Consider the following 20,825-nt stretch of genomic DNA (forward strand, 5'->3'; position numbering starts at 1 on the left):
TTTTGGGAGAATCTGGTTGGGGCAGCTCCACCTCATGGGCAAAACCTTTTAGTGGTCTACCTCTTGATGACGAAGAGTAAAATGAGCAGCTCTAATGTTAATGTCCTGCAATTCTACACATTTTGCCATGGGGCGTAGAGAAATCATTGCAGTTTTAAAGCACAGTTTTGACAATTCTACACATTTTCCCATGGGATGGTGAGAAACGATTTAAAATGTATAGCTAATTTCCAGCAATTCTACACATTTTCCCATGGGGTAGAGAGAACATTCTGTCGTTTTAAAACTCATTTAATGCTATTATGCTCACTTTGTCATTGGGCGGAGCTAAAACTTTGCAGTTCTAAAGCTAATTTCCTGCCATTCTACACATTTTGCTATGGGATGGAGAGAATCTTTTTCAGTTTCATAGCTAATTCCACACATTTTGCCGTGGGATGGAGAGAATCTTTTTCAGTTTCATAGCTAATTCCACACATTTTGCCATGACTTACAATGCCTTCAGAAAGTATTCACATCCCTTCCCACATTTTCCACTGTTGTGTTACAGCCTGAATTTCAAATAGATTCAATTTAGATTTTTTTGTCACACACAATACCCCACAATGTCAAAGCGGAATTATGTTTTGGGGAAAAAAGGCTAATTAATTCAAAATGAAAAGTTGAAATGTCTTGAGTAAATAAGTATTTAACCCTTTTCTTATGGCAAGCCTAAATAAGTTCAGGAGTAAAACTGTTCTTAAAAAGTCACATATTAAGTTGCATGGACTCACTCTGTGCGCAATAATTGTGTTTAACATGATTTTTTAATGACTACCTCATCTCTGTACCTCACACATACAATTATTTGTAATGTCCTGCAGTCGAGCAGTGAGTTTCAAACACAAATTCAACCACAAAGACCAGGGGGTTTCCAATGCCTTACTCCTATTGGTAGATGGGTAAATAAATAACAACTAAAAGCAGACATTGAATATCGATTTGAGTCTGGTGAAGTTATTAATTACACTTTAGATGGTGTATCAATAAACATTGTCACAAATAAGATTCAGGCGTCCTTCCTAACTAAGTTGCCAGAGAAGAAGGAAACCGCTCAGGAATTTCACCATGAGGCCAATGGTGACTTTAAAATAGTTTGAGTTTAATAGCAGTGATAGGAGAAAACTGAGAATGGATCAACAACATTGTAGTTACTCCACAATACTAACCTAACTGACAGAGTGAAAAGAAGGAAGCCTGTGCAGAATAAAAAATATTCCAAAACACGCATCCTGTTTGCAACAAGGCACTAAAGTAAAACTGCAAAGAATGTGGCAAAGAAATCTACTTTTTGTCCTGAATACAAAGCGTTATGTTTGGGGGAAAATCCAACACAACACATCACTGTGTACCACTCTTCATATTTTCAAGCATGGTGGTGGCTACATCATGTTATGGGTATGCTTGTCATCAGCAATGACTAGGGTGTTTTTTTTATGAAAAGAAACAGAATAGAGGGAAGCACAGGCAAAATCCTAGAGGAAAACCTGGTTTAGTCTGCATTCTAACAGGAAAATTGACCTTTCAGCAGGACAATAACCAAAAATACAAGGCCAAATATACACTGGAGTTGCTTACCAAGACAACATTGAATGTCCTAGTTACAGTTTTGACATAAATTGGCTTGGATTTCTGAGAAAGAATTGTAAATGGCTGTCTAGCAATGATCAACATCCAACTTGGCAGAGCTTGAAGAATTTTTACAAATTATAATTTGCAAATAATGTACAATCCAGGTGTGCACATCTCTTAAGAGACTTATCCAGAAAGACTCACAGCTGTAATCGCTGCCAAAGGTTCATGCCAACATGTACTGACTCAGGGGGTTGAATACTTATCTAATCAAGATATATTAGTGTATTATTTTTCATATTTTTTGTTACATATTTTTGAATGTCTTCCACAGAGTATTTTGTATAGATCCATTTTAATCTCACTTTGTAACACAACAAAATGTGGAAAAAGTAAAGGGGTGTGAATACTTTCTGAAGGCACTGTATGCCGTGTTAATATGCTATCTGAGTGAGCGTGACCAACACAGCTAATTGGGACCCCCTGGAAGTCAGGGCCACGTTCCTTGCATACCCGGTCAGTAATTGGGCAATGATAACTACAAGGTTTAGATAGCTGGCTAGACTAACTTACCAAGTAATCTATAAAACTGACATGGGATAATTGAGTGACTGTCAGTGACTGAGATAACAAGAAAACAACTGCTTATGCACTACCAAATGTTTAAATTGCACATTGTGAGTTTTACTGTCCTGACTTTCTAAAAAAAGGAATGGGGGTCTGGGCCCCCTAGCGGCCATGAGTCCCTAAGTGTATTCTTATGTCGCTTAGTGGCAAGACCCGGCACTGGTTATTCATTCAAGGCAACAAAGCTGTTAACATTTTCCATCACAAGACGTTATGTTTGTGCTCTTCTAACAACCAATTTCTGTGTTCACGCAAGTGATTGATTGAATGAATCTTCACTATCAGTATGTGCAATTTGGCAGTACGCCCAGACCCTTGTTTTGAGAACGAAAGATATCTCAGTTTCAAGGTCTCAGTTTAGAGAGAAGTCTCGTGAGGTACTGGTATGAACCAGTATTGGTCGGTCACATGAATGAAGCAAACGTTAATGATGAATTCATTATGAATGATGAATAAGCTATATCATGCAAATATAACTTGTCTGCAGTATATAAGAGAACTAACTAACAGGACTGCCCCGGGACAGCTCCTGATCGACATGTGTACTTGGTGCATTGAGTTGGTTGGAACCTCTCCAGTGTGCTGATAATAAAGAATGATTCATAAAAGATTGACTTTGACTGTTCCTGTGTAGAATGTCCAAGACAGTCTTCATTTTCATCCTCATCATAGTCTTCACAAGCCTCCCCAACACCCTAATTATAATCATCATCACCATCATCTTCTTCATCATTATCATTCCGTTCGGATATGTCCTTTCCTTCGGGGGCGAGGGCTGTGGGGTTGCAGACACAGAACCTCTTAGAGAAGTGGACCAGGATCCTTTCTCTCTCCTGGGTCTCCCCCATCAGAGGAAAGGCTTTCAGGAAGTTCCTGAGAATTAGGTCAAAGACCAACGAGTGAGAAGGCAGTATTGTTTTCAGGCTAGAATGCAGAGTGTATCTGTCCGTACAGTGATATAGGCCATAAGCTGCAGTCTCAATTTCTAGGCTTACATTTATTTTTGAAATCGATAATGGCGTCGTATGAGTGAGGCTAAAGTAGATTAGTACAATACAATGCAGTGCACATTCATTCAGTGTAAACTCAGTGTAAGTGTGGTTCACCACTCCCAATACAAACATGTTCATTTACTCTGGATATCTGCATGCTGTGGTTTAATACAGGCATTCAAGACAGTCCCAAATCATGGCATACTGTATTACAGTTGACTGTATAGCAAAATAGAGGCACACTACAGCTCTATACTCAGAGAAATCAGTATTAGGCTAATGTGTTGTGAGCAGTGCTGTGAGAATAGTGCTGACTGGGCTTACCTCAGGGCCTTGTCCAATGACAAACCAGAGAAGTCAAAGAAGCTGAGGTACTCTGACGCCACCAGCTGGCTGAACTCATTACTGCATGATGGACAGAGAGAGAAGGGATGGGGGAGGGAGAGAGAGAGAGAGAGGAGGAAAGAGAAGGGAGGGACGGGGAGCGAGAGAGAGAGAGAGAGAGAGAGAGAAAGAGAGAGAGAAAGAGAGAGAGAGAGAGAGAAAGAGAGAAAGAGAGAGAGAGAGAGAGAGAGAGAGAGAGAGAAAGAGAGAAAGAGAGAGAGAGAAAGAGAGAAAGAGAGAAAGAGAGAGAGAGAGAGAGAGAGAGAGAGAGAGAGAGAGAGAGAGAGAAAAGAAAGATCGATATGAAGTTCAAGATGATACAAAATACAATATAAACACTGTGAAACATGCATGTGTATCAGTGACTAACTGAATGACTGTGTGTGTGTGTGTGTGTAGTCTTGTGTGTGTTTGAGCTTGTGTGTGTGGTCTTGTGTGTGTTTGATCTTGTGTGTGTGGTCTTGTGTGTGTTTGGTCTTGTGTGTGTGGTATAGTGTGTGTTTGGTGTTGTGTGTGTTTGGTGTTGTATGTGTGTGTGATCTTGTGTGTGTGTATGCCTGAAACCCCACTTCTTTCCCAGGTGGCGTGCCACATCGCAGCGTTTGAAGCCCTCCAGGTAGAACAGGCGCTTGGCAAGGCGTTTGGCGGCGTTACATTCGGCACGGCAACCGTTGGCCAGGGTGTCCGTGCTGCCTCTCTCCAGCTGCTCCAGACCGCTCGGCTCTGAGTCCGAAGGAACGTCAGTGACGTTGGTATCACTGAGGAGGACGCACACAGGGACATTCAGAGATTAGGACAGACACTCTCCACTTGATAACTGTGGACCTTGCAACATGTGAGGTTGGCATTGTTAAGAACACAACACACACAGACGGATCTCTGTTTACCAACCAACATGACAGCCTTAGTGAGCTGATAGTATGGCACCTACCTGCCTCACAGAACAGTGCCCTAGCAGGACCACTGACTGGCAGTCATGAAGATGAAAATATAGAATGTTATGATGATATATGGGAGCTATAAACTCCAATTTCAAGACCCTTAATGACATAATGTCCTCTAAAGAAAAACCTGTCCATTTCATTAGACTAGAATAAACAAATAGATATGATAATAAATATATGAATGTGTGATATTATATAAACACGAAAGTTACATAGCAAATTAGATATGATTTTTCTCATATAACCCTGATTCAATAATAAAAATCTCCTGAAGACACATAAAGATAGAATATCTGAGAGAGTCCTTATATCTCTCTATCCCCCTAACCAAAAACACATAAAACATCCTAAACAAACAGTACTGAAACAGTAGTAAAACCAAACGTCAAAGGCCTCAATACCAGACCAGACCAGGTGTGCTGGTCGACCCTATCATTTTAAGTGTCTCTTTGATATTGTCAACATTCTCTCTATAAACGATCCGGATTGTTCTGCATAATCTAATTCGATCGACTTCATTCATTCCTACATTCAATACGCCTTCGCACGGTAATGTGTCGGTTGCCGTGGACACAACGGGCGGCGGAACCCGGTGTCCTAGAAGGAGAGATGACAGGCACAAATACTACCCCTCCCAGGTTGATGTCTCCTACCTCACAATTACCCACAATCCTCACTGCAGGCAACAACGTGCCTTGAGCACAAGCCTCGTACAAGGATGGAACTATCCCCAAAGGAGACTAGGTACTCATACCTCCCTCTGTACAAGGAAGGTGTACTCTTCTTCCGCCAGCTTAAGACAGGCGAGGAGCTATCAACAAAATAATTGCCATTCTATTCATCATTATCTTTCACATGCATGTGCAATTACTGCCCTTCCCAGGTTGATGTCGCCTACATCACAATTACCCACAACCCTGAACTAGGCAACAGCATGCAATGAGCACAAGCCTCACACTATCGCCAAAAGATGTCCAAACCTGCCCCTAGGCTACAACATATTGTGTTTTTTTAATCTTCATATCTTACAGATGCATTTCCCTAGGCTACTCTCCACGTTGGCCACCATGCCTAATCCTAACCACATTTCTGTTCATAAGAAAATTGTCGATCTCCTGAATAATGAACAACTCGTGCCAGCCTGGGAGTCACGGCAGTGAAGACATACAATGTCCATCAACTGCACAACACACAGTCCTAAATTGAACCGTATTCCCTATAGTACTTTTGACCAGGGCCTTTTAGAACAAAGACACTGACTCACAGCCACTGCCATTCAATATGGATTTTGACCCTTGATCTTTATCTTGGATGGAGTGAACTACAGTACATTTCCATGTACCTTTCATTGTAACTATTATGCATTTGAGAAGTCATGAGTAGATTTCCCCTGAATAGTAAGCTAATTTAAAAGTGAATCGGTGTGCGTGTGTGTGTGTGTGTCTGTGTCTGTGTGTGTCTGTGTGTGAGCTCATACTTAGAGCATGAGACAGCATGTCTGTGACTCACCTAGTAATCTCTCTCAGTTGTGCTGTGTGCCATCCAAACCTAGACCAGCAAGGGTGTGTCGGGTGAAGAGCATGAGGGCTGTGTCTGTCTGTCTGTCTGTCTGTCTGTCTGTCTGTCTGTCTGTCTGTCTGTCTGTCTGTCTGTCTGTCTGTCTGTCTGTCTGTGTCTGAGTGTGTGTGTGTGTCTGTGTTAGAAAAAGGGGTGAGTGTGCATGTTATTTATGAGTAGGGGTGTGTGTGTCTGTGTGTTTCCTAACTGAGGCTTGTAGCTATACGTGCAATCACTGGCATCCTCTGTGCAATGTCTTGATGGAATAATACCAAGGACTCAGCATTAAGTGATCCAACACAACACCAGTCTAATACACCACTGGATCATTCATAACCTACTGCCCCCTGTCTCATTCTGTTACTCAAACCCCAACACTTCTAAAATAACACAGCATTCACTGATGCTGCACTACAGTATACTGCCGTGACAATACAGTATACTGCCGTGACAATACAGTATACTGCAGTGACAATACAGTATACTGCAGTGACACTACAGTATACTGCCGTGACAATACAGTATACTGCAGTGACACTACAGTATACTGCCGGGACAATATAGTATACTTTGTGACACTACAGTATACTGCCGTGACAATACAGTATATTGCCGTGACAATATAGTATACTTCGTGACACTACAGTATACTGCCATGACACTACAGTATACTGCCGGGACACTACAGTATATTGCCGTGACAATATAGTATACTTCGTGACACTACTGTATATTGCCGTGACAATATAGTATACTTCGTGACACTACAGTATACTGCCGTGACAATACAGTATACTGCCGTGACAATACAGTATACTGCCGTGACAATACAGTATACTGCAGTGACACTACAGTATACTGCCGGGACAATATAGTATACTTTGTGACACTACAGTATACTGCCGTGACACTACAGTATATTGCCGTGACAATATAGTATACTTCGTGACACTACAGTATACTGCCGTGACAATACAGTATACTGCCGTGACAATATAGTATACTTCGTGACACTACAGTATACTGCCATGACACTACAGTATACTGCCGGGACACTACAGTATATTGCCGTGACAATATAGTATACTTCGTGACACTACAGTATATTGCCGTGACAATATAGTATACTTCGTGACACTACAGTATACTGCCGTGACAATACAGTATACTGCCGTGACAATATAGTATACTTCGTGACATTACAATATACTGCCGTGACACTACAGTATACTGCCGTGACATTACAGTATACTGCCGTGACACTACAGTATACTGCCGGGACACTACAGTATATTGCCGTGACAATATAGTATACTTCGTGACATTACAGTATACTGCCGTAACACTACAGTATACTGCCGTGACACTACAGTATATTGCCGTGACAATACAGTATACTGCCGTGACACTACAGTATACTGCCGTGACAATACAGTATACTGCCGGGACAATATAGTATACTGCCGTGACACTACAGTATACTGCCGTGACACTACAGTATACTGCCGTGACAATACAGTATACTGCCGGGACAATATAGTATACTGCCGTGACACTACAGTATACTGCCGTGACACTACAGTATACTGCCGTGACACTACAGTATACTGCCGTGACAATACAGTATACTGCCGGGACAATATAGTATACTGCCGTGACACTACAGTATACTGCCGTGACACTACAGTATACTGCCGTGACACTACAGTATACTGCCGTGACAATACAGTATACTGCCGGGACAATATAGTATACTGCCGTGACACTACAGTATACTGCCGTGACACTACAGTATACTGCCGGGACAATACAGTATACTGCCGGGACACTACAGTATATTGCCGTGACACTACAGTATACTGCCGTGACAATACAGTATATTGCCGTGACAATATAGTATACTGCCGTGACACTACAGTATACTGCCGTGACAATACAGTATATTGCCGTGACAATATAGTATACTGCCGTGACACTACAGTATACTCCCGTGACAATACAGTATACTGCCGTGACACTACAGTATACTGCCGGGACAATATAGTATACTGCTGTGACAATACAGTATACTGCTGTGACAATACAGTATACTGCCGTGACACTACAGTATACTCCCGTGACACTACAGTATACTGCCGTGACACTACAGTATACTCCCGTGACAATACAGTATACTGCTGTGACAATACAGTATACTGCCGTGACACTACAGTATACTGCCGGGACACTACAGTATATTGCCGTGACAATACAGTATACTGTTGTGACACTACAGTATACTGCCGTGACAATAACTGATAAAGGCATAGGAATTATAGTCTCTTTTTTAAAAAGGAAACAGAGCAGCTTGTTAATTCCTAGGGGCATGTTGAACAACGTTTTTGCCAGTCTCCCATAAGAGTGAGCAATATGTAGCAAGGTCAACAGATATGGTTCAAATGTATTGGGTCAACAGAGATGGTTCAAATGTATTGATCCGCGTTACAAACCCATTATAAACTGACCAAAGTTCGAACCATACAGATAATTTTATAGGGCACAGTCAATTAGCTATTCTCAAACGTATGGCAATTATACTTCAAGTAGCCACATTTTTCATGAAAGTGTTATTAAACTGTTTAGTGGCAAATCCATACTTTAGATTTGCAACGGCTGTCAAAACTGTTCCGCTCAATATTGTAATTGCAAATACAGCACACACTTCCGTTTAATCTGAGTCTGACTGACACAAGAAACTTCAGAACAATTTATCTGTGGGCGAAACCATAAAAAATACTTACAGAAGTTCGAGAAGCAAGTCGAAATGACAGTCATATTCCTCTTTCCACATTTTCTCTCCCGCGTTCGAGGATGGGAATCAGTGTCAATGAGCGCACGACATCATCCAGCGGTGTTGGATAAAATCCGGCATTAGTCTTTGGCGGTATTTACCCAGAGGCTTAAACAATCAGATTTTCGTCAGTCTTTTCCGACACAAACGGGACTCGAAGCACTGCATGGTTGTTACGCAGTTTAAGAGCACATACTTATCTAACTATAGTGTTTGTAGCCTACACAGTGTGAATGGATATTATATTTTTTCCCTTGAAGGTTCTTGGAAGTCTCCCTCAAAAAAGAATGTGAGGGGCGGAGCGACAGACCACACAATCTACCGAATTATGTTCCTAAATCTTGTTAGTACACACTCACTTCGATGATCATTCAGGTCTGTGCATAACCCATTACGCCACTCCCTCCCTGGTCTTTTTCAACGGTTGCTATGTTGTGATGCAAAGAAAAGCCTGTTTTCTCTTAACCTAAGGCCCAGAAACCACATTGTTAACATAACTCTTCAAAATATCAGTCATATTCTAGAAATGTGTCATATGATCATATTCAAAGGCAGGTCCACTTCTACCCTACGGCTATGGTAATTTCCCACTACAGTGCATTCGGAAAGTATTCAGACCACTTGCCTGATCAATCTACATACAATATCCCATAATGACAAAGCAAAAACAGTTTTTTAGAAATTATTGCACATTTATAAAATGAAATGAAAACTAAAATACTACATTTGCATAAGTATTCAGACCCTTTCTCAGTACTTTGTTGAAGCACCTTTGGCAGCAATTACAGCCTTGAATCTTCTTGGGTATGACGCTACAAACTTGGCACACCTGTATTTGGGGAGTTTCTCCCATTCTTTTCTGCAGATCCTCTCAAGCTCTGTCGGGAGTGTCACTGCACAGCTATTTTCAGGTCTCTCCAGAGGTGTTCGACCAGGTTTAAGTCTGGGCTCTGGCTGGGCCACTCAAGGACATTCAGAGACTTGTCCCGAAGCCACTCCTGCTGTGTGCTTAGGTTTGTTGTCCTGTTGGAAGGTGAACCGTAACCCCAGTCTGAGGTCCTGAGTGCTCCGGAGCAGATTTTCATCAATGATCTGTATGTACCTTGTTCCGTTCATCTTTCCCTCGATCCTAACTAGTCTCCCAGCCCCTGCCGCTGAAAAACATCCCCACAGCATGCTGCTGCAACCACTATGCTTCCCCGTAGGGATGGTATTGGCCAGGTGATGAGCGGTGCCTGGTTTCCTCCAGATGTGACGCTTGGTATTCAGGCCAAAGATTTCAATCTTGGTTTGATCAGACCAGAGAATCTTGTTTATCATGGTCTTAGGGTCGTTTAGGTGCCTTTTTGGCAAACTCCAAGCGGGCTGTCATGTTCCTTTTACTGAGGAGTGGCTTCCGTCTTGCCTATCTACCACAAAGGCCTATAGCTTGGTTTTTGCTCTGACATGCACTGTCAACTGTGGGACCTTATATAGACAGGTGTGTGCCTTTCTAAATCATGGGCACTCAATTGAATTTACCACAGATGGACTTCAATCAAGTTGTAGAAACATCTCAAGGATGATCAATGGAAACACAATGCACCAGAGCTCAATTTGGAGTTTCATAGCAAAGGGTCTGAATACTTATGTAAATAAGGTATTTCAGTTTTTCAGTATTTCTGACAACCTGTTTTCACTTTGTTATTATGGGGTATTGTGATGTCATTATGGGGTATTATGGGTAGATTGATGAGGAAAACGATTAATTTAATCAATTTTAGAATATTTCCGTAACGGAACAAAATATGGAAAAATAATACTTTCTGAAGGCACTGTATTTGGCCCTAGTGTTGTGTATTGTGTTGCCAACCATCTCTGACTCACCCTCCAAAAGCAGAAGAAGACTGGTGGCATTGTGATAGGTATAGATAACTGGCACACACACACACACACACACACACACACACACACACACACACACACACACACACACACACACACACACACACACACACACACACACACACACACACACACACACACACACACACACACAGTGGCAGATATTAATCATCTACTCTGACACATCAATACCTACTCCCTCTGTTTTTAAATTCCTCCTTCCCCCTTCTAATCTTGAGGAATCGTGGAGACAAAAATAAAGTGACAAGGGGAGGACAAACAGACAGAGGAGGGGAGAGAGGGAGTTGGGGGATAGAGAGACCGATAAGGTAGGACAAAGAGAAGAGAATAGACACCTGGGACCCTTATCTAGACTAGACCTTATAGACAGCCATTGAAAGCTCGACAGCCATGATGTGACAGGACCACAATAGGCCCTGATCACTAAGCTAGCAGGAAACAGGATGTTGTCATTGTGATGCAAGTCACTGACAAGGATTCTAGTGAAGAAAGTGTTTATATAAGGCAGTCTGGTCTCAGAGTTTCAGCCCCCCAGCTCTATCTGACTTCTCAAATGGCCACCACATTCTAACATTTCACTGACATCAGCATTCCTTTCTAGCAGGCATCATAGGCCCGTGAATCATGACGTCAAACGATTGCAACGCAACCTCCAAAAGGAATACTTTGGAGTCTGGGTTGAACGTTTATGACATATTTATGAGCTCTCACTCCAAATGTTAAATATACTCCTGCAACCTCTAGAAGAACACCATAGGAGCAGTAACAATTGGATACAATAGTCTTCGACTGTTTTGTCCTGGTTGAGGATCAATTAGGTAGGGTCTGGATAAAAATATACGTAATAAATGTCCTCTCAGTCAATGGCATCGAGTGATACAGTCGCTGTACGTATAATATGTAAATAAAATACAAAGGCAGCTAAAAATGTATGTAAATAATCCAGTGAAATTATCTGGTGTGATTTAAGTATCTCCCAGCCAGGTCACCCGTGATACAAGTCAGGATTTGACGTCCACCCATGTCTGAGGACATCGGGAGATGACGTTGAAACCGTCCACTAGGGGCAACAGTGAGCGCTGTTACATTCAAGGAGGTTTCGTTGTGGATGGGGATGGTGGATGGTGGATGGTGGATGGGGATGGTGGATGTTGGATGGGGATGGTAGATGGGGATGGTAGATGGGGATGGTGGATGGTGGATGGTGGATGGTGGATGGTGGATGGGGATGGGGATGGTGGATGGGGATGGTGGATGGTGGATGGTGGATGGGGATGGTGGATGGGGATGGTGGATGGGGATGGTGGATGGGGGATGACGGATGGGCGTAAGCATCTGCCTCTGGTGCCAAAGGCTGCATATTCGAATCCAGCTATAGAAAATTGATTTTTATATTTTTGCTTTATGCCTATCCCAAACCTGAACATTACCTTAACCAATGCCTAACCTTAAGATTTCAGAGTTAATACCTTAACCTAAAATCCGACTACTAAGTGGACTGGACAATCGTTTTTGGAGAGATTGAGAGCTTTTCAGTGATAACCACCATTAATATTAGCAGCACAGATGCGCAGCACAGTTCTGTTCAGCAGTGGGAAGGACGAGCCACACCCAGCACACACAGCCTACATCAGCTGGTGAGCTGAGGGGGAGCAAGTGATGAGTGTGGGCAGACAGGCTCTGCCCTGGTTCCAGTTATACACATCGCACAGACTACTCTATTTGTTGCTTCCCCGTAGCTAACCAGTCACCTGCATTCTAGTTAGCTACCCTTTGCCAGGTTATTTTTTTATTTCACCTTTATTTAACCAGGTAGGCCAGTTGAGAACAAGTTCTCATTTACAACGGCATCCTGGCCAAGATAAAGCAAAGCAATGCGACAAAAACAACAACACAGAGTTACACATAAGCAAACGTACAATGAACAACACAAAATAAAAATAGAAATGTATACAGTGTGTGCAAATGTAGAAGAGTAGGGAGGTAGTCAAAAAATAGGCCCTAGCGGCATAAATAATACAAATGTAGTATTAATACTGGAGTGCTAGATGTGCAGATGATGAATGTGCAAGTAGAGATACTGGGGTGCAAAAGAGCAAGAGAGTAAGTCATAATATGGGGATGAGGTAGTCGTGTGTGCAATTTACAGATTGGCTGTGTACAGGTACAGTGATCGATCGGTAAGCTGCTCTGACAGCTGATGCTTAAAGTTAGTGAGGGCTCCAGCTTCAGAGATTTTTGCAATTCGTTCCAGTCATTGGCAGCAGAGAACTGGAAGGAAAGGTGGCCAAAGGAAGCGTTGGTTTTGGGCATGACCAGTGAAATATACCTGCTGGAGAGCGTGCTACGGGTCTGTGTTGCTATGGTGACCAGTGAGCTGAGATAAGGCGGGGCTTTACCGAGCAAAGACTTATAGATGACCTGGGGCCAGTGGGTTTGGTGACGGATATGTAGTAAGGGCCAGCCAACCTTGAGCATACAGGTCGCAGTGGTGGGTAGTATATGGGGCTTTGGGGATAAAACGGATGGCACTGTGATGGACTACATCCAGTTTGCTGAGTAGAGTGTTGGGGGCTATTTTGTAAATTACATCGCCGAAGTCAAGGATCGGTAGGATAGTCAGTTATACGAGGGTATGTTTGGTGGCATGAGTGAAGGAGGCTTTGTTGCGAAATAGAAAGCCGATTCTAGATTTCATTTTGGATTGGAGATGCTTTTTCTTAGGGATCAGGCTCCTTTTTCTCCATTTCCGACTGAATGACATGCCCAAAGCAAACTGCCTGTAGCTCAGGCCCTGAAGCCAGGATATGCATATTATTGGTACCATTGCAACGAAAACACTTTAAAGGTTGTAGAAATGTTAAAATAATGTAGGAGAATATAACACAATAGATATGGTAGGAGAAAATCCAAAGAAAAACCAACCAGAATTTGTTTTTTTGAGAGAACATCCTCTTAGAAATGCAAGAGAAAGCTCATATTCTAAAATAGTGCAATTCCTATGGCTTCCACAGGGTGTCAGCAGTCTATATTCAAAGTTTCATGCTTGTAACTTCAAAAAACAAATAAGAAATAAGAGTTTTTGTATGAGAACACAGTCTTGAAAATCTGTGTCATCGCGTACACAATGATGAAGTTGCGCACCTGCTAAAATCGGTTTCTTGTTGAACATACTTCTTTCCGAAATATATATTATGGTTTACATTTAGGGTGTTTGAGGAGTAAATACAAACGTATTTTGACTTGTTGAAACAAAGTTTAGGGGTAGATTTTTGGATTCCTTTCTCTGCAAGTTGAACGAGTGGATTACTCAAATCGATGGCGCCAACTATAGAGACTATTTGGGATATAAAAAATGATTTTATCTAACAAAACAACACTATATGTTATCTCTGGGACCCTTCGGATGACAAATCAGGGGAAGATTTTCAAAAAGTAAGTGAATATTTCATCTTTATATGTGAATGTATGAAACCTGTGCCTGTGGAAAAAATATTTTGTTGTGGGGAGCCGTCCTCAAACAATCACATGGCATGTTTCCGATGTAATAGCTACTGTAAATTGGACAGTGCAGTTAGATAAACAGGAATTTAAGCTTTCAGCCGATATAGACACTTATATGTACCTAAATGTTTAACCGCTATAATAACTATTCAAATTTATTTGAATTACGCGCCCTCCAGTTTCACCGGAAATTGACCCGCTAGCGGGACACCAATCCCTATGAAGTTTTAATGTGAATCTGGAAGGAGAGGTTACAGTCTAACCAGACACCTAGGTATTTGATTGAATGAGGTGATTGACAGAGACGAAAGCCTTGGCCAGGTCGATGAAGATGGCTGCACACTACTGTCTCTTATCGATGGCGGTTATGATATCGTTGAGGACCTTAAGCGTGGCTGAAGTGCACCCGTGACCAGCTCGGAAACCAGATTGCATAGTGGAGAAGGTACGGTGGGATTTGAAATGGTCGGTGATCTGTTTATTAACTTGGCTTTCGAAGATTTTAGAAAGGCAGGGCAGGATGGATATAGGTCTATAACAGTTTGGGCCTAGAGTGTCTCACCCTTTGAAGAGGGGGATGACCGTGACAGCTTTTCAATCTTTGGGGATCTCAGACGATACAAAAGAGAGGTTGAATAGGCTAGTAATAGTGGTTGCAACAATTTTGGCGGTCAATTTTAGAAAGAGAGGGTCCAGATTGTCTTGATTTGGGTGAAGGAGAAGCGGGGAGGGGGCAAGTTGCTGGAGGGGGTGCTGAGATGTTGGCCAGGGTAGGGGTAGCCAGGTGGAAAGCATGGCCTGCCGTGGAAAAATGCTTATTCAAATGATCGATTATCGTAGCTTTATCGGTGGTGACAGTGTTTCCTATCCTCAGTGCAGTGGGCAGCTGGGAGGAGGTGCTCTTATTCTCCATGGACTTTACGGTGTCCCAAAACCTTTTGGGATTAGTGCTACAGGAAGCACATTTCTGTTTGAAAAAGCAAGCCTTAGCTTTCCTAACTGATTGGGTATATTGGTTCCTGACTTCCCTGAAAAGTTGCATATTGCGGGGGCTATTCGATGCTAATGCAGAACGCCACAGGATGTTTTTGTGCTGGTCAAGGGCAGTCAAGTCTGGGGTGAACCAAGGGCTATATCTGTTCTTAGTTCTACATTTTTTGAACGAGGCATGCTTATTTAAGATGGAGAGGAAAGCACTTTTGAAGAGCAACCAGGCATCCTCTACTGATGGAATGAGGCCAATATCCTTCCAGGATACCCGGGCCAGGTCGATTAGAAAGGCCTGCTCGCTGAAGTGTTGCTTGCTGTTTGGGGTTTTAGGCTGGGTTTCTGTACAGCATTTTGAGATATCAGCTGATGTACGAAGGGCTATATAAATACATTTGATTTGATTTGATTTGATCTAGCTTAGGTTGTAGGACGGCTGGGGTGTTAAGCATGTTCCAGTTTAGGTCACATAACAGTACAAACTCTGAAGATAGATGGGGGGCGATCAATTTCCATATGGTGTCCAGGGCACAACTGGGGGCCAAGTGGGGTCTATAACAAGTGGCAAGAAAGGTGGATTTTTAGAAGTAAAAGCTTGAATTGTTTGGACACAGACATGGATAGTATGACAGAACTCTGCAGGCTATCTCTGCAGTAGAATGCAACTCCGCCCCCTTTGGCAGTTCTATCTTGTTGGAAAATGTTATGTTTAGGGATGGAAATTTCAGGATTTTTGGTGGCCTTCCTAAGCCAGGATTCAGACACAGCTAGGACATCAGGGTTGGTGGAGTGTGCTAAAGCAGTGAATAAAACAAACTTAGGGAGGAGGCTTCTAATGTTAACATGCATGAAACAAATGCTTTTAAGGTTACAGAAGTCAACAAATGAGAACGCCTGGGGAATTGGAGTGATGCTGGGGGCTGCAGGGCCTGGGTTAAACTCTACATCACCAGAGGAACAAAGGAGGAGTAGGATAAGAGTACGGCTGAAGGCTAAAATAACTGGTCGTCTAGTGCATTCAAAACAGAGAGTAAAAGGAGCAGGTTTCTGGGCGCGGAAGAATAGATTGAAGGCATAATGTACAGACAAGGTTATGTTAGGATGTGAGTACAGTGTAGGTAAGCCTAGGCATTGAATGACGATGAGAGAGGCTTTGTCTCTAGAGGCACCATTTAAGCCAGGTGCGGTCACCGCATGTGTGGGGGGTGGAACATAAGGGGGTTCCGCTTCAAAAGTGTAAAAATAGCAGATCCATACCACATTGGGTGAGGCGGGATGCAGGAGAGCATGGTCAGTCCGTAGATGGAACATGAGATAAAAAAATAATATAAATATATGCGAAGAAAAACGATATATACAGGGGACGGGACAAGAAAATCAAAGCAGACATCCCCGCTGCTACGCCACCTTGGATCAGAAGAGGTTAAGAAGCATCTCACTGGGCATCCCCGCTGCTACGCCACCTTGGATCAGAAGAGGTTAAGAAGCATCTCACTGGGCATTCCCGCTGCTACGCCACCTTGGATCAGAAGAGGTTAAGAAGCATCTCACTGGGCATTCCCGCTGCTACGCCACCTTGGATCAGAAGAGGTTAAGAAGCATCTCACTGGGCATCCCCACTGCTACGCCACCTTGGATCAGAAGAGGTTAAGAAGCATCTCACTGGGCATTCCCGCTGCTACGCCACCTTGGATCAGAAGAGGTTAAGAAGCATCTCACTGGGCATTCCCGCTGCTACGCCACCTTGGATCAGAAGAGGTTAAGAAGCATCTCACTGGGCATCCCCGCTGCTACGCCACCTTGGATCAGAAGAGGTTAAGAAGCATCTCACTGGGCATTCCCGCTGCTACGCCACCTTGGATCAGAAGAGGTTAAGAAGCATCTCACTGGGCATTCCCGCTGCTACGCCACCTTGGATCAGAAGAGGTTAAGAAGCATCTCACTGGGCATTCCCGCTGCTACGCCACCTTGGATCAGAAGAGGTTAAGAAGCATCTCACTGGGCAAAAACAATTTTTTTTTGTGCATTAGCGAGCCGCATTTTGCATTGAAATCAAATCAAATTTCATTGGTCACATACACATATTTAGCAGGTGTAGTGAAATGCTTGTATTCCTAGCTCCAATGGTGCAGTAATATCTAATAATACACAGCAATACACACAAATCAGTATAAATAAACATATACCTGTCCATAATGTCTATACATCCCATTATGGACAGTATGTGGATAGAATATATAGTATATCTAAAGAACACGTAGGCAAGAATAGTATATGTATAGCAATCCAGCGTCTTCGTCCTCGGTTCTTTCTCCCTCTCCGGTGGCTTCTACTTCGGGTTCAGATCTTCGGAGCTCCCAGCCTCACCAGACAGTGAGGCTGCCTGAGAGACCAGCCCATTCAACATCACCAGCTTTCATCATAGGCAACTCTATGGTGAGAAACATCTCGGTCCCCAAGGCAAAAACCCTGTGCTACCCAGGAGCACGAGTACAGGACAAGGCTGCTTCAGGCTGTTCTACCACAGGAGCACGAGTACAGGACAAGGCTGCTTCAGACTGTTCTACAACAGGAGCACGAGTACAGCTTCAGACTGTTCTACCACAGGAGCACGAGTACAGGACATAACAATGCTGTTTCAGACTGTTCTACCACAGGAGCACGAGTACAGGACATAACAATGCTGTTTCAGACTGTTCTACCACAGGAGCACGAGTACAGGACATAACAAGGCTGCTTCAGACTGTTCTACCACAGGAGCACGAGTACAGGACATAACAAAGCTGCTTCAGACTGTTCTACCACAGATGCCAGGAGCTGACACTGTCGTTGTCCATGTGGGGTCAAACGACATCAGGTGGGCTAGCTCGGTACATTTGAAATTTGATTTTAAAGAACTGATTTAGCATTAAAAGACTCCAAAAAACGGCCAATCATTTCAGGCCCAGTACCATCGTTGGGCCGCGGGTGTGAAAGATTCAGCAGACTGCTGGCATGACACATCTGGCTAAAAGACTACTGTAGCTCTGCTGGAGTCACTATTATTGATAACTTTGACACCTTCTGGAAACAGAAGGTACTCTTCAGGAATGACGGAGTTTATCCAAATCATCTGGCTCCTGGACTCTGTCCACTAATTTCAAGCCTGCGTTGAAACAATGACTGGTAAATGATCCAAGACCAGCTCAGTTAATCCCTACCATTGTGACAATGAGTCGTCATAATGCTGCATCAAATATACATGATCTTAGGGGCATTGGCAAACACAATGAAAGTAATTTAATTTATGTACCCCTAATTGCACCTAATACATCTGTTTATCCTACAGCTATTGTAAGCAGTAATGAGCCTATAAACCAGAGTTACACTGTTAGCATTCCTGTAAAGCTTAGAGAGGATCTCATGTTAAATACTGTTGAAATAATATGGCTACAGGTTCATCTGTCTCACCTAAAACCCATTCTGGTGGGAAGCTGCTATAGACCACCAAGTGCTAACAGTCAGTATCTGGATAATATGTGTGAAATGCTTGATAATGTATGAGATATCAACAGATAAGTATATTTTCTGGGTGATTTAAATATTGACTGGCTATCATCAAGCTGCCCACTCAGGAAAAAAACGTACCAGGGTAGTTACAAACAGCACAGGAATGAAATCATTAACATCTATTGATCACATCTTTACTAATGCTGCGGATATGTGCTCAATAGGATGTAGTGATCACAATATAATATCTAGGAAAACCAAAGTTCCAAAGGCTGGGCCTATTATGGTGTATAAGGGGACATACAATAATTTTTGTAGTGATTCATATGTGTAATGAGTGTTATGAGGAGCAACCAGACGCTACACTTGACGCATTTATGAAACTACTTATTCCAGTTACTAACAAGCACACACCCATTAAGAAAATTACTGTAAAAACTGTTAAATCCCCTTGGATTGATGAGGAATTGAAAAATTATATGGTTGATAGGGATGAGGCAAAAGGTATGACAATTAAATCTGGCAGCCCAACTGATTGGCAAACGTACTGCAAATTAAGAAATCACGTGATGAAACTAAAGAAAAAGAAAAGAAACTACACTATGAAACAAAGATAAATTATATAAAGAATGATAGTAAAAAGCTTTGGGACACCTTAAATGACATTTTTGGGAAAAAAAGCTAACTCTGCTCCTTCATTCATTGAATCAGATGACTCATTCATCACAAAGCCCACTGATATTGCAAACTATTTAATTACTTTTTCATTGGCAAGATAAGCAAACTTATGGATGACAAGCCAGCAACAAACGCTGACACTACACATCCAAGTATTTCGGACTAAATTATGAAAGACAAGAATTGTACTTTTGAATTCTGTAAAGTTAGTGTGGAAGAGGTGAAACATTTATTGTTGTCTATCAACAATGACAAGCCACCGGGGTCTGACAATCTGGATGGACAATTACTGAGGATAATAGCAGATGATACTGCCACTCCTATTTGCCACATCTTCAATTTAAGCCTACTAGAGAGCATGTGCCCTCAGGCCTGGAGGGAAGCTAAAGTCATTCCGCTACCCAAGAATAGTAAAGCCCCCTTCACTGGCTCAAATACTTCTAGAAGAAATTGTGTTTGACCAGATACAATGCTATTTCACAGTAAACATATCGACAACAGAATTTCAGCATGCTTATTGAAAAGGACACTCAACAAGCACAGCACTTACACAAATGACTGATGATTGGCTGAGAGAAATTGATGATAAAATGATTGTGGGGGCTGTCTTGTAGACTTCAGTGCAGCTTTTGACATTATCGATCATAGTCTGCTGCTGGAAAAAAGTATGTGTTATGGCTTTACACCCCCTGCTATAATGTGGGTTACTTGTCTAACAGAACACAAAGGGTGTTCTTTAATGGAAGTCTCTCAAATATAATCCAGTTAGAATCAGAAATTCCCCAGGGTAGCTGTTTAGGCCCCTTGCTTTTTTCAATCTTTACTAATGACATGCCACTGGCTTTCAGTTAGGCCAGTGTGTCTATGTATGCGGATGACTCAACACTATACATGTCAGCTACTACAGTGACTGACATGAATGCAACACTCAACAAAGAGCTGCAGTTAGTTTCAGAGTGGATGGCAAGGAATAAGTTAGCCCTAAATATTTCTAAAACCAAAAGCATTGTATTTGGCACAAAACACTCATTAAACCCTAAACCTCAACTAAATATTGTAATAAAGAATGTGGAAATTGAGCAAGTTGAAATGACTAAACTGCTTTGAGTAACACTAGATTGTAAACTGTCATGCTCAAAACATATTGATGCAGTAGTAGCTAAAATGGGGAGAAGTCTGTCTATAATAAAGCGATGCTCTGCCTTCTTAACAAAATTATCAACAAGGCAAGTCCTACAGGCCCTAGTTTTGTCACACCTCGACTACTGTTCAGTCGTGTGGTCAGGTGCCACAAAAAAGGACTTAGGAAAATTGCAA

General features: G+C 42.4%; 1 protein-coding gene across 1 annotated transcript in view; it reads right to left on the minus strand.

Annotated features, from left to right (window-relative positions):
- Positions 1-20,825, minus strand: part of LOC110504656 (PH and SEC7 domain-containing protein 2) — a 70,422-nt gene that overhangs the window by 18,251 nt on the left and 31,346 nt on the right. Inside the window, exons 4-6 of the mRNA XM_036969942.1 lie at positions 4,184-4,372; positions 3,555-3,635; positions 2,954-3,111 (exon numbers count right to left, since the gene is read on the minus strand). Of these exons, the coding sequence (XP_036825837.1) occupies positions 2,954-3,111; positions 3,555-3,635; positions 4,184-4,372 (428 nt within the window). The remainder of the gene's footprint in view (positions 1-2,953; positions 3,112-3,554; positions 3,636-4,183; positions 4,373-20,825) is intronic.

The sequence above is a fragment of the Oncorhynchus mykiss genome, chromosome 31 (genome assembly GCF_013265735.2).
Source record: "Oncorhynchus mykiss isolate Arlee chromosome 31, USDA_OmykA_1.1, whole genome shotgun sequence".
Taxonomy (NCBI): domain Eukaryota; kingdom Metazoa; phylum Chordata; class Actinopteri; order Salmoniformes; family Salmonidae; genus Oncorhynchus; species Oncorhynchus mykiss.